General features: G+C 38.5%; 2 protein-coding genes across 2 annotated transcripts in view; one reads left to right on the top strand and one right to left on the bottom strand.

Annotated features, from left to right (window-relative positions):
* coq6 (coenzyme Q6, monooxygenase) overlaps window positions 1–5043 on the bottom strand; it is an 11384-nt gene extending 6341 nt beyond the window's left edge. The window contains exons 1-3 of the mRNA XM_022750524.1: window positions 4641–5043; window positions 4169–4303; window positions 2565–2623 (exon numbers count right to left, since the gene is read on the bottom strand). Coding sequence (XP_022606245.1) covers window positions 2565–2623; window positions 4169–4303; window positions 4641–4842 — 396 coding nt within the window. The 5' untranslated portion in view covers window positions 4843–5043. The remainder of the gene's footprint in view (window positions 1–2564; window positions 2624–4168; window positions 4304–4640) is intronic.
* A 20-nt stretch (window positions 5044–5063) lies between these two features.
* On the top strand, window positions 5064–12227 carry fam161b (family with sequence similarity 161 member B). The gene is made up of 9 exons (XM_022750994.1): window positions 5064–5315; window positions 6879–7102; window positions 7184–7713; window positions 8077–8381; window positions 10172–10290; window positions 10405–10572; window positions 10693–10792; window positions 10878–11047; window positions 11296–12227. Exons 2-9 carry the CDS (start codon window positions 6885–6887, stop codon window positions 11375–11377), a joined length of 1692 nt encoding a protein of 563 aa, XP_022606715.1. The 5' UTR covers window positions 5064–5315; window positions 6879–6884; the 3' UTR covers window positions 11378–12227.
* Window positions 12228–13903: the final 1676 nt, after the last annotated feature.

Here is a 13903-nt window from a genome sequence, read left to right as displayed (position 1 = left end):
CAAATTGTTATGGTGCTACTGAATTCGATGGATGGCAGAAAATACATATAGTATGCCAGTAAATTAGAAAGTGTTGAGGATATATGCGGAAAAAAATCAAGTTGTGTAACAGAAGGATTTTGGAAGCTGTTTCGGTGTTGCAGAAGGTTCCAGTTTTTTTTCTGTCTTGAAATGATACTTTTCTGAACTTTTTTGACTTAGCAGTACAATAGCAGTTACTGCACTTTACTGTACAGATAAAAAGCAATAAAACAAAAAGAGGCACTGAAGATGCACATACCTGCATCCTTTTATAATGGCGCACCTCATCTCCTGTAATGTGCTCCCATGCTCCAATACCTGTGTGTACAAATACATCAAAACAATTACATTACTAATTCAGTGCAACAATGCATGCCAGTGTTATTACAAATATCCTAATCATATCAGTCATCTTACACAATCAAAACATGAATTCTGTGAATCTTAATAATTTTTTGTAAAAGATAAAAAATAGAATATGTTTAGATAATGTGGGTCTGATCAGGGTCAAGTCTGAACTGCACTGGGACCAACAGCCAGGTAGTGAATCTAGTGATGTGGATGTGTTTTCGTGACTGTTCAGGAGAATGAGTCAAGAGTCAATCTGTTAAAAAAAAACAATTGTAAATGTTTAAGAGGAGGACACAAAGTTGTGGTAAACTTGACTATTGACTATTATGTGATGAGATTACACTGAAATGCTAAATACTAGACACTTTAGCCCTGCACACCTTACTTGTGGTTAGTTAGGGATGGGATGTCATCACATGTATCTAAGTCAATACCAGCAATTTAAGATGCACCATGCTTACGATTCTTACTGGTTGGTTCATATGTGACAACAGTGAGACGCCAGAAATGAGTCGTGATAAACACGTCTGAGCAATTCCAAAGGACGGTGTAGCCGTGTAAGACGTTCCACTGAGTTAATCACAGCTCGGGCGGATACGGAAGTTACATGTTGATAAAGTGATTCACTTTTATCTTGGGTGGCGGGCGGTGGCCAATGGCGAGGAGAATAGGGGCTGTGCGCCACAGCAAGCAACAGGATGTCGTTCACGGCACATTCATACCCTCTTCGACACTCGCACGCAACGAGTGCATTCCTATCACAAACACAGCCTGAGCAACATTATTCAGCTGTCAAAAATCAGAATAGAGGGTTTCTAGATGCAGATTAAGGGGTAAAAATGTATTATTTTATCAAATATCTTATCATAGGAATTTATTCAAAACGATAATGCAGATCAAGGAAGGCCAGACGCAATTATATTGTGCGAGAGATGTTAAGGGCATAAACTTTAAGCCTCTGGTATCTCTAACTGTTCATAAGCATTTACACGCATCCTAATAACATTATTCTTATCCATGAAATGATTACCAGGCCAAACATGCATCGGCTGTCTACTGTTCGGAAACCGCACATTCTGCGGTGAGAGCGCTGCTGTACTTAGTGTTTGCTGGCCGAGTTCTAGATTCTTGGAATCCCTGAAGTGGTAACATCGATGACGGGCACATGCTGGTGGCTTGATGCCTGTATTCACTCATATTTGAAAGACTTGAGTCAGGATAAATGTGGATGGACTTAAGTGTGCCAACAATCAATAGTAATTTACCTAATGATTGTTGTCTGCAATAATTCCATATGCAAATAACAAAATGCAACAGGTCTGGACTTGATGTTTCATGTTTCAGCTAGTTTTCCGATGATTCCCAGACGCCTGAGACCGGTCAATTTTGGACAAAGGATATGTCTTCACAGAACACGTTCTTTAAAAGCTGAGATAAATTTATCAACTACCTGGCATCTTCTGACTCTCCCTTTCCTTGGCTTCTAAAATCTATAACGCTGAGAGACTACCTTTATATTCAAAATTGGGCCATAGCAAAAACTCCACAAGCTATGAAAAAAATAAAAACTGTGTCAGGAGAAATCTCAGGTGAGCCAGGTGAAGAGGTGAAGAGCGAAACAAACTGAGGTCAGATTAGTGATCCTCTGCTAAGCCCGGGTGACTGAGACAGTGTTTTTTTTTTTTTAAACTATACTTTATATTCTTTGGCTTTCAGTGTGCCACAGAGCCAGCATAGCTACCGAAAAGGCATAAATTGTACAAAGGAATGAACAAAATGCATGTTACATGAAACCACTGTTTGCCATTTGAATGTGAACAATTATATGCCATATACATGATTATATGATACAGTATTGTGTTGCTTGTTCATTACGCTGAATGACTGAGTAGAAGCTGAGTGTCACAGATTTTTCTCTCCACAAATTGTATGGTGCTATGATTGATGGATGGCAGAAATACATATAGTATGCCAGTAAATTAGAAAGTGTTGAGGATATATGCGGAAAAAAATCAAGTTGTGTAACAGAAGGATTTTGGAAGCTGTTCGGTGTTGCAGAAGGTTCCAGTTTTTTTCTGTCTTGAAATGATACTTTTCTGAACTTTTGACTTAGCAGTACAATAGCAGTTACTGCACTTTACTGTACAGATAAAAAAGCAATAAAACAAAAAGAGCACTGAAGATCAACATACCTGCATCCTTTTATATGGCTTGCACCTCATCTCTGTAATGTGCTCCCATGCTCCAATACCTGTGTGTACAAATACATCAAAACAATTACATTACTAATTCAGTGCAACAATGCATGCCAGTGTATTACAAATAATCCTAATCATATCAGTCATCTTACACAATCAAAACATGAATTCTGTGAATCTTAATATTTTTTGTAAAAGAATAAAAATAGAATATGTTTAGATAATGTGGGTCTATCAGGGTCAAGTCTGAACTGCACTGGGACCAACAGCCAGGTGTGAATCTAGTGATGTGGATGTGTTTTCGACTGTTCAGGAGAATGAGTCAAAGTCAATCTGTTAAAAAAAAACATTGTAAATGTTTAAAGGAGGACACAAAGTTGTGGTAAACTTGACTATTGACTATTATGTGATGAGATTACACTGAAATGCTAAATACTAGAACTTTAGCCTACACTATGTGGTAGTGGGGATCTACATTATCAATACAATAAGAATTTAAAGCACCATGTAATGTTTCATGTGACACGTGGCCAAGTCTGGAAACTTTACAAAGGAGTGTAGCAGTGTTCCACAAACATGGGTCAAGTTCAATTTATGTCTTTACTTGGTGCGCGGGTGCCAATGGGAGGCAATGCTGTCACAGCCAAGCACAATGTTTCACATTAACTCCTTCACACTGCACCACTGCATTCCTATCAAACACCCTGACAACATTTCAGTGTCAAAATCAGATAAGGTTTCTAATCAGATTAAGGGGTAAAATTATTTATTATTTATATAAATTATTCAAACATAATGCAAAGGAGCAGAATTTATTTGAGATGTTAAGCAAAACTTTAGCCTCTGTCTCTCACTTTCAAGATTATTATTACCTGAAAATATTACCATGCTGCATTGGACCCACTGGGGAGATGCTGTATTTGTTGCTGCCCATGTTCTTATCCCTGAACTGTACAGATGACCACATGCTGTGCTTGATGTTATTTTAAGACATGAGTCAGGATAAATGTGGATGGACTTAAGTGTCCAACAATCAAAGTAATTTAACCTAATGATTGTTGTCTGCATAATTCCATGCAATAACAAAATGCACAGGTCTGGACTGATGTTCATGTTTCAGCTAGTTTTCGATGATTCCAGACCTGAGACGGTAATTTTGGACAAAGGATATGTTTCACAGACACGTTCTTTAAGCTGAGATAAATTTACACTACCTGGCATCTCTGACTCTCCCTTTCCTTGGCTTCCAAAATCTATAACGCTGAGAGATACCTTTATGTTCAAAATTGGGCCATAGAAAAACTCACAACTATGAAAAAAATAAAAACTGTGTCAGGAGAAATCTCAGGTGACCAGGTGAAGAGGTGAAGAGGAACAACTGAGGTCAGATATGATCCCTGCTAAGCCCGGGTGACTGGACAGTGTCTGATCCCTGGCTTACCTTGTGGAAGTCATTTACTAGTCTGGCACCACAAGCTTCTCACAGAAGGAAGCTAATCACCACATAAATAACTTTTTGATTTATTTTCTGTTTGTCATTCCAAACACAACAAAACTTGCTGTTTCTTTGTGTTAGGTCATAACAGGGTATACTGTACCGCTGAGGAGGGTGGCAGAACCTGGACTGATGGAGCTGACTCTGGTGCTGTAGATGTCTGGGACCTTGTCCATCACTTTCTTGTTGCCCGCTTCAAGCAGCAGAATCTTCTTACCCATCAAGTTGGGATCCATGCCTGTCAGTATTTAAATGTTGTATAAAAGATGACAGCACATATGTAAGAATAAGCCTCATTCTTACAAGATTATTAACATCTTGTGGTGTAGCTATGAGTGTTTAATTAAGGCATTTTACACCATGTTTTTCCTGTTACATAACATCTTAGAATTACTTTTTAATATATTTTAGAATAACTGTGGCGCGTTTCTATATGACTCTCTGGTTTGGGTGAATGGAAATAGTACTACCTTACACTGCCGTCTAACATTACCTTTAGTTTTGATATGGACAGGTTGATAATAGCTGTCACACATTGAAATGTGGTCACTGAGTGCTAGGAGGGCATCACTCACCAAGGGAACATGCCATTGCAGATCCAACCATCCCTCCCCCGGATATAATAACATCATAAACGTCATTCTTGCCAGAATCGTCCCCATGTTCTGCGCACACTAATCCTCGTCTGATGATTTTTACAGCAGATACATGCTTCTCTGTTATAAAACACCGGCCAAGTCCGTTACAGGCCAGCGCCGCCTTTGAAAGCTTGTGCATTATTCAGTCGTCACCCTGTCTTCATATGAGACAAGCCGCGTATTAAATAGGTGAGAGCAGTCCAACTCCGGAAGCCTGGATACTTTCATATGACAATCAGACAGTTGATTCCCCTTGAATGTGTCCTAATAAGAGCAGCTGTGTAATCCTGCCATGTTCTGTTGACAAGCGCTCCAGAGGAAGTACTTCCGGTTTCACGTCCAATCACAGAAGACGTCCGTCACGGCTGGTGCTGCCGCTCCTGTCCGCCGACGGTGCTAATGCTACCAAAAACTGACGGTTGAGTACAAGTAGAGAAGACTTGCTTAGTTTCGAGTGTTATATTAACCCGGTGTCAACTTTATAAACAACAGACATCTTTAGCTGCAGTGCATCTAAAGTGCACTAAAGTCTTGCAGTGCATCTTGTCAGGGAAGATATTGGAAACCGCCTCGACAGAGAAATACTACTTCCTGAAACTCGTCTTTTGCCAGGTTGGTGGCTCATTATTGCTTTTAAGTTGAATTTCGTTGATTTCTTTCGGCTATAATGTGCTTTTAAGTGGTAGAAAATAGAACCTATGTTTGTATATAATTACAAAAGTAAATACATATTGAAATTATTGCATAGCTAACGGTAAATACTAACACTAAATCTACATCATACACTGCTGTAGGAGAGAGGTCTGGTTACCATGGTAACTACTTCACACAGACTGACTGGAGGTGGAGTTTGAAGTGTGTAACTTTTTTTTATATCAATGCAATATCATAGTATATATTATCAGAAATACTAATGAGTATTCTAATTTTTAATTAATTGGTCAACTATTTTTTCGATGAATTGATCAATCATCAGAGGTGTAGTATATAAATGTTCTGGTACAAGTAGTAATATCACAGTGTAGAATTAAATCAGAGCCAAAAGTACTGATTTTGTATAATGGCTCATTTCAGAATAATTATATTGTCGGATTATAATTATTGATGGATCAATGTGCACATTCATTTTGCAGCTGGTAAAAGTGGGTCTGACTTCAATTACTTTACATACTTATTAATCTGTAACTAGTAACTAAAGTTATCAAATCTGAATTGTAGTGGAGTAGAATTATAAAGTAGCAGAAAATGAAAATACTCAAGTAACGTACATATAGGCTACCTCAAAATTTATTTTCCACCACTGAAAATATGTAAATGACGAGTAAATGTCCTACATCCAAAATTCTACTTACTGTAAGTAAAAGTTCAAAAGTGTTATGAGAGAATTATACTTGAAGTATCAAAGTAAGAGTAGTGGTTCTGCAGTAAAATGGCCTGTGATTACTAAATGTGAGATTATTACACTCCTGATACTAATTTGTCAATTTGTAATGTGTATGTAGTGGAATAGAAATATAAAGTAGCATCAAATGGAAATACTGAAGTAAAATACAAGCACTCCATTATATTTGTAAAACGTCAGTAAATAGTGAAAACTGTCCACTGCAGCAGTAATGTTCAGAGTAATGTCAACATTAAGTCTGTCATTGTCATTGTGTCAGTGTTTGTGTAGGTGTGTGCACATTTCTTTTAAGGTGGTTGAAAGTATTGGCAGACAATTTATATATTTTTAAAAAAAAAAATTTTTGGCTTTTTTTTGTGCCTTTAATGGACAGGACAGTAGAGAGACAGGAAATGGGGAGGCAGAGAGAGGGGAAATGACACACAGGAAAGGGCCGTCCAATGCGGGAGTCGAACCGGGGGCCAGCTGCAGCGAGGACCATAGCCTCTATATATGGGGCGCCTGCGCCCCATATATAGACGCCCCGACAATTTATATTTTTTGTTTATTTTAAAAAGGGGGCATGTATTTTGTGTGAAAATCTATTATTGGAAATGTTCAAAGTGACTGTAACAATGGAAACATAAGAAGTTTGGTATTTCCCCTTGATTAATGATTACATTTTCTTTTGTTTTTAATTTACAGGAATAAACAAAGTTCCACGTTCTACTTTTTTACTTTACTCTCCTTACTCCTTCTCTCCTTTACTTTACTTTTTTGTTTTTTTTTGTCAGAGAAACATGTCAAAGCTAGAGGCCTTGCTGGAAGATGGACTCAGATCAGAGTTAATGCTTAAGCAGCAGCTGAAGACCCTCAGTGAGGCCCTCAGACAGCAGCTGCAGGAGTCAGAGAAGAGACAGACAGAGGAGTTGGAAAGGAGGATTCATCAGGACGCTCTCCTGTCAACAGATATACACCAAGAGTCCAGTGATAAAAAAGAAGTCAACCGTCAGCCCAAGTAGGTTTGCTCGATTGTCCTTTATGTTTTGTTTTAATTATAATATACCCATTTTCTTAAATATCTTTACTGATTTTTCAGAGATGTAGGAATGAGGAGATCCATCTCTACATCTGGCCTGACCTCAGACAAAGAGACCTCCCATCATCTTAGACAGTCAGAGAGGCCTAACTCATCTTCTCCAGCCTGGGTATTTCCAACAAACTGCAAGCATTGTTCTGTCAGTACTTCCCCACTGACACCTACCAAGACACAACTATGTGAACAGGTAGCTTTATTTAAAACAACACAGATGAGCAAAGAGGAGGAGGCCGAGGCTGAATGTCAGAAGAAGTTCTGTGCTGTCCCAGTCCCCAACCATGTTACCCAGCCCCTCTATCAGGAGGTGATTGAGCTTAGAGAGAAAGAGAGGAAGCAGGGTCATGAGCAGAGAAAGAACTTTTTGCTCTCCATACAAAAACCTTTCAGCTTCCAGGAAAGAGAAAAGGAAAAAAGGCAGAAGCTGATAGCTACGTTAAACCAAGCCTCACAGGATCAGAAGAACAAGATTCCTACTGTCAGAAAATCTCTTCACAAAGTAGAAAATGACTCACTAGATTCTGAGTTGAAAGGTAGGTTGATTGTGTGATGTGTTTCCTTCCAAATGGGATGATGCTGGCTAGTGGAGTGTATTATACTATATACTGACCGATATAGGCCACTGTTTCCCAACTTTTTTTGCTTGTGAAATTGTATTTGTCCATGAGTTGTGAGCAGTTCAATGAAGAGCCCTATATAAAATACATTTGTTCTTCAGACTTTGAACATGTCTTGAATTTATAGCTTGTAATTGAGAGACACATTGCAATTGTTTAAACTGTTACACATCAAATTGATACCGTTTCATATTGAATACATGTATAAAGTGCGTCTAAAACACTCAACACAGAAACATGACTACAGCTTCTACCTTATCTGACTGTAATTCTGCGCAGACCTTTGCAGGACCGTCCACACTCACACAACAGAGCGACAGGAGAATTCCACTTCGTCCTGCAGCCCGAAACTTCGCATTGCTGAGCACACCAGGAAAGAAAAGCTGGGTTTCCTGGATGAGAAGCCGAGCTTCCAGCCAAAAATCATCCATCAGATCCCTGATTTCAGCAGGTTGCACAAGGCCTTGCAGACAGAGGCACTGAGAAGAACACAGAGTAAAGAAGTGACAAAGTGTCAACCCTTCTACCTCAGGACATCAGCTCTCCCTGCAAGGCAAAGTAGGATGAGCCCAGAAAACTCACAGGTAAAACATTTTCTTCACCTCAGATCAGATTTAGTTGCTTTTACTCATTCATTCTTTATAATGCAGTTTGGTTTAATTACTTCTCAGAATATCACATCAGTAAATGTGAAGGGAAATGTCTGTTTTTAGAAGACAGTGTCTCTTGAGGATTTACATAAGAAAGAGACATCCAGGTCCAGATGGTTTCATGTTTCAGTTTTCCATCACATTTTTTGAAGTCTCTCACATCTTCTCTGCTTGATGGATGTTCAAGACACATCCATCCACCTCTTAATCAAGTCAATACCCTTCTCTTTTTTAAGGATGACAGGAAACCGTTAAAGTTCCTTAAAGGCCCTAATGTTCTAGATGATAAATAATGCTGATTACCTCCTTTCTTGTTTAAAAAGGTCTGTGTCAGTAATTATTGCATTAAATGTACAGAAACTGGTTTAATTAGGACAGATGATTACCATGCATTTTTTGCTGATTGTATAATGGTCTACTATGTATTCCTGAAGTCCCTCAACACCAAGAAGTGTTTATTTCATAAAATGTGACAAAGGAATTCGACCAGGTCAATTTTTATTTTATTTTATGTGTCCATGGGAGCAATATGTTTGATGATAAAAGATTTATAGTACAGTTTAAGTTTTTTTATGTCAAGTGTGTCATTTTTGAGGCGGTTCAGACCACTTCCCTCAGATGTGGAACTGAAAAGCTATTTAAAATATGTACACTAGGACATCATCAAAGAAGGACTATTCCCCTTCCTTAAACGGTTCTATTTCAAACTTTTTCCAGCTCATAATTTATGAATTTTAACCCAAGCCCCATTTCTGCAGTACTTAACAAACATAAAATATTTGTTCACTTTTTGTCCCTCAGTGCAAATAGCAATATTTTTTTATGAGCTTAATCACATATTTCAAAACAATCCAATATATGTTCATTGAAATTTGTCATTACAGAGTAAGATTAATTATAACAGTAATTAAGGAAGAAAAACAGTAATTGAAACGGATCCAAAGTGGTAGGATGAACTTTGTGATCAGTGAAAGTTCCTGTTTGGCTTCCTTTCATATATCTCTGGCTCTGCCTAAAATTATACAATTACCAGAATTCTATTTTATGGACCATGTCAGACATTCATGGGCAAAATCTGATTTAACCAGTGGTTATATATAGTTATATTTTTCCCTCACTAAATGACTATATTGTAAATACATGTTTAACTTGGGGAATTGGGATTGTTACTGTGTGGTTTCTCATAAAAAATAATAAAACTGACAACCATTATTCTATAGGGAATCTATAAAGTATACTGTGTGTGTGCAGGCAGCAGTCTTGCTGTAAAGTCCTAGAACCATCAGTATCTCACCAATTAATCTGTCATTTTGATGAAGTAAGAAGGAAATCTATTATTACTAGGTGCAATGTTTAGAAATCTTTGTTTTTGTTTTTTTAATCTCTTATATAAGTCATCAATTATAGAGGCAGGTAATGGTTTCTCATTTTCCTATGGTACTTAAGATTTCAAAGTAAAAATAACTCTTTAAGATGTTTAGATGTTTTCTTTTCTTTTTGTGTGGCTTTGACCACAGCAAATGAACAGCTTTTTCCACAAACCCAGTTATCCTATGTTCTGTCTTCTCACAAAAAACTTACATAAAGCATACACATCACGTCCTGTAGGTTTTTAAGTTCATTCTAAATTAATGAAGTTTATGCAATATGTGGTCAAGCAATATATTTTGTTTTGATTTGAGCTAAGAAAAATGTTTTAAAAGTTTTTTTCCTCTCATTGACAGGAACCAAAAATAAGTCATCTCAGTAGAAGCAAGTCACTTGGGACCTTAACATCACTGTCCACAGACACACTCCCCTTGTACATCACAGATGCTGTGAGGAAGCGCTGCATGGCCATCAGGTGAACTGGATCAGTTTGGCATGACTGTTGAAGTTTGGATAGTACATTTTTTCTTTTTAAAATGTCTACACACTAAATGATTGGATCTACTGATATATATTTTTACCTTCACAGAAAGTCAATGGAGTTGAGGGATAGTAAGAATCAAGAGAGTGCAGACTGGTTGAGGAAGTACCAAATGAGGTCCCAGGCCATGAAGAAGACAGTTGCCCTCCATGCAAAGCTGATGGACCCACACAGCAGCTTGAAGGAAGTAAATAATGAAAAACTAAAGCACCATATGTGAGTACTGGTCAAGAGAGACAATTCATTCTTGCAATGTTGCAACCTTTGTGACTCACATCACAACGACCACACACGCCAGCCACAGCGGCTAAAAGTATAATTTTTTCTTACATAAAGCGTGGCTGACCGACAAAGGACGAGAGACTACATGAAAGAGTTACGGAAAATGAAGGCACGAGTTAGTGAACGCCCTTATTTGTTCGAACAGGTGAAACAGGTACGTGACATGAAGCTTAAACATTACATCATATTGTAAATAACATGCATCTCCAGTGGCATAACTTTGGGTTTTTAACTGGCAGAGAAATGCAAAGGCTCAAGCAGAGCAGACATACAGAGACAAACTGAGGAAAGCTGGCCTTAAGGAGCAATTTGTTCAAGAAAATGGAGAAACAACTGAAGGAACATCAGTCTCATCCAGATCTGAGGATGATGTAAATAACCACAGCAATGAAAATAACATTCATAGCAGGTATGCAGAGTGAGAATTTTTAGCAAGTTTTGTTCATCCACTATGTAATCCCAGTGTGTCCAGTAAAATTATGAATAGCACTGCTGCATGAGAGCCAAGGACTTCATGTGGTTTCGGTCATATTATATTACATAATTTTCTGAGTTTGCCCTGCAGTCTTTAGTGAAGAAAAGACAAATACTGTAGCCAAGTAAAAGTTCGATGTAATTACAATATAGCCATTTTCTAACCCAACATGTCTGATTTAGGGAAGAAAATGTAGACGACGGGGAGAAAATTGAAGATGTGGAAGAGGAGAGCGTGAAGTCCAAAGGGGAAGAAATGCCATGATCAAAAAGGTTCAGGCGGCACAGAGCTTTTTGTGGCCTCTCCACTAGAAAACAACACTGTCTTCAAAAATGATTCATGTCACGGCTAACTATCCACACCAAACGTTTGACAGTTTAAGATGTGCAACCATAAATTATGAAATTACAAAACATCTGGACTTTACAGTCACAAATGTCGGGAATTACAACTGGAAGAAAATAAAAGTTTATAGAACTGAATATGTTTATAAGTAATTAATATTTTATATGCTTTGAGCTTAACACACTCACATATATATACAGATCTGCATAACATTTCAAGCAGATTAAACTGAAAATAAAAATGCTACTTTTGGTTTTATGACAACAATTTTGCTAAGGAATATGAAGACTGTAATTTCAAGGATGATGAACACTTGGTTACCAGAATAAACAGTTCAAAAACAAAATTAGGACACCAGTTGAAAGTCTGTGACATTGATTTGTGTTTTACCAACTCTAACTTTTGATAGCCATATAAAAGGGGTTATACTTATGCAGTGAGATATTGTATCTGCCACTGCTCTATGTATTTTATTTAGTTTATTTAAAAAAAAAAAAAAAAAGTTTTAATTGGACAGACCCTGTAAGGACACCAATCTGACATTGGCCTTTCTCGGATGGCTGGGTTAAATCTTCCAATTATTTCTATAGCCACACTGCCACCTAAATAAACAGCCCTCACTGTGCATCTGCATTCACACAGCCCAGTTCAGAGGTTTGCTCTGAGCCCATAGACCCACATCAAGCACTCTTGTTGTTACGCCTTCACTGTTTACTTTCCCTTAGACAGCTGAAAGATCATTTTAACTTACAAACCACATGGGAATGTCTGAAGATGAATATAATAATAATCAAAAAGTCATCATGGAGCGCAGTACATACCATATGGTTACTTTTTGTAGGCTAGTGGGTCATACGTTGAAGCTACTGAAGTCAGTGTTTACATGAGTTCAGGTCAAAATATCGGTAGAAATCAGAGTGATTTATCCTAAAGTAACACTATGGAAATCTTATGTTTGAAATGTACCATGCAGATAAACGTCCACTATGTTATGATTATGATTAATTTTGCATAATCAAAAAGATTAAAATCATTGAAAAGCCAAAATGTTGTCACATGGTTCATATAGATGTAATAAATTGTCACAGAGTCCCTTCCTTGAGATCTCAAACATCACATGACAAAGCTTCAAGGGCTCCATTCTGTCAGGTTGTCATGGGAACCGTGTATCACTCCCCTCTCTGCTTTATAGTCCCTCAGGAGAACACTGTGCACCTCTGATTCCCCGTTGCACAGCTGAAAACAAAACCAATCTCGCCCAACCTGTTAGATAATATCCGAGTGGGAACCTGCATCCGTGAAATCCGTGAGGGAGCAGACGCCTGTGGCATGTCTTTAAACAAACTGTGGAGCTGTGTGGATGTGTGTAGAGGCTGAGAAAGGGAACAAACACATCTCATTTAGATTAATGAGAGGCCATGCTCTTGGCCACCAAATGTTATGATCACGCTGTTTGAGGAGTGGCTCTACTTACTGGATGAACAATATAATTTCACCAAGGTGGTGTGTTCAGGTCTCTTATTATTCTAGCCGCTGTACAATATTAAAATTCCCACACATTTAATTCCGTAAATGCATGGTTTGAAAATGTAGGCAGCCGAGGACACACCCTAGAATAGATGATATAGGCCTCAAATGCACTTTACCTGCGTTAAAACATCAGCAATTTCACTATATGAAATGCTTAGGGTTCTTATATTGTTATGTTGTTCATTTTAATTTCTTGTTTATTTGAATCCACTTGATCTTAAAGTAAAAGTGCAAAGGCCAAGTATTTACAGTATTTGCAGAGTTGTGTGCACGTCGAGTCTCTGTGTGTTTTAGTCCTTGGTTCACCTGCAGGAGGAGCTGTGGCTCGCCGCAGCCTCTCTGGAGCAGAAGAGAGAGATCCCTCTTTTTCTCCTTCAGTGGCATGAATAATATCCCCAGTGCTGGAGAGAGAGCATATCAAGAGGCAAACGGGAAGGGGAGAGAGATAGCAGCCAGTTTGACAGATAAGAGCGTGGCAGAACTTGTCTCCCTGACTGCACCGTGGGCCGGGGAAAGAGAGCAAGTGCACCAGAGTGTAAGGCAAGGCTGCTGCCTGCACACACTCAAACACACTCACACACACATACACACATACACACACAGACCCCTCAGCTTGGCTTCACCAGAGGAAGTTCAGAGAGAAGACTGACCTCAAGAAGGTACAGTATGTGTGTGCGTCTCTAGCCTAGGCATCATATCTCCTACAGCCGTGTCCCCCTGAAACATTTTTAGCAAATCAGTTGTGTTACACTCACTTGATGCTCCACTTTGTTTTTCAGGTGGGTTGGCGGAAGTTTCGTGTGTGGATTCACTTGAGTATTATGGCTTTCCTCAAACTGAGGCTTCTTGTCCTGTAGAGGAGTTGTGTGTTTCCCCTCTAGAAGAACTTGTCTCGTGTTACCAGCCTGAGGGAGG

The sequence above is a fragment of the Seriola dumerili genome, unplaced genomic scaffold (assembly GCF_002260705.1).
Source record: "Seriola dumerili isolate Sdu_G_001 unplaced genomic scaffold, Sdu_1.0 BDQW01000149.1, whole genome shotgun sequence".
NCBI lineage: Eukaryota > Metazoa > Chordata > Actinopteri > Carangiformes > Carangidae > Seriola > Seriola dumerili.
This window is presented reverse-complemented; position numbering and strand designations above follow the sequence as displayed.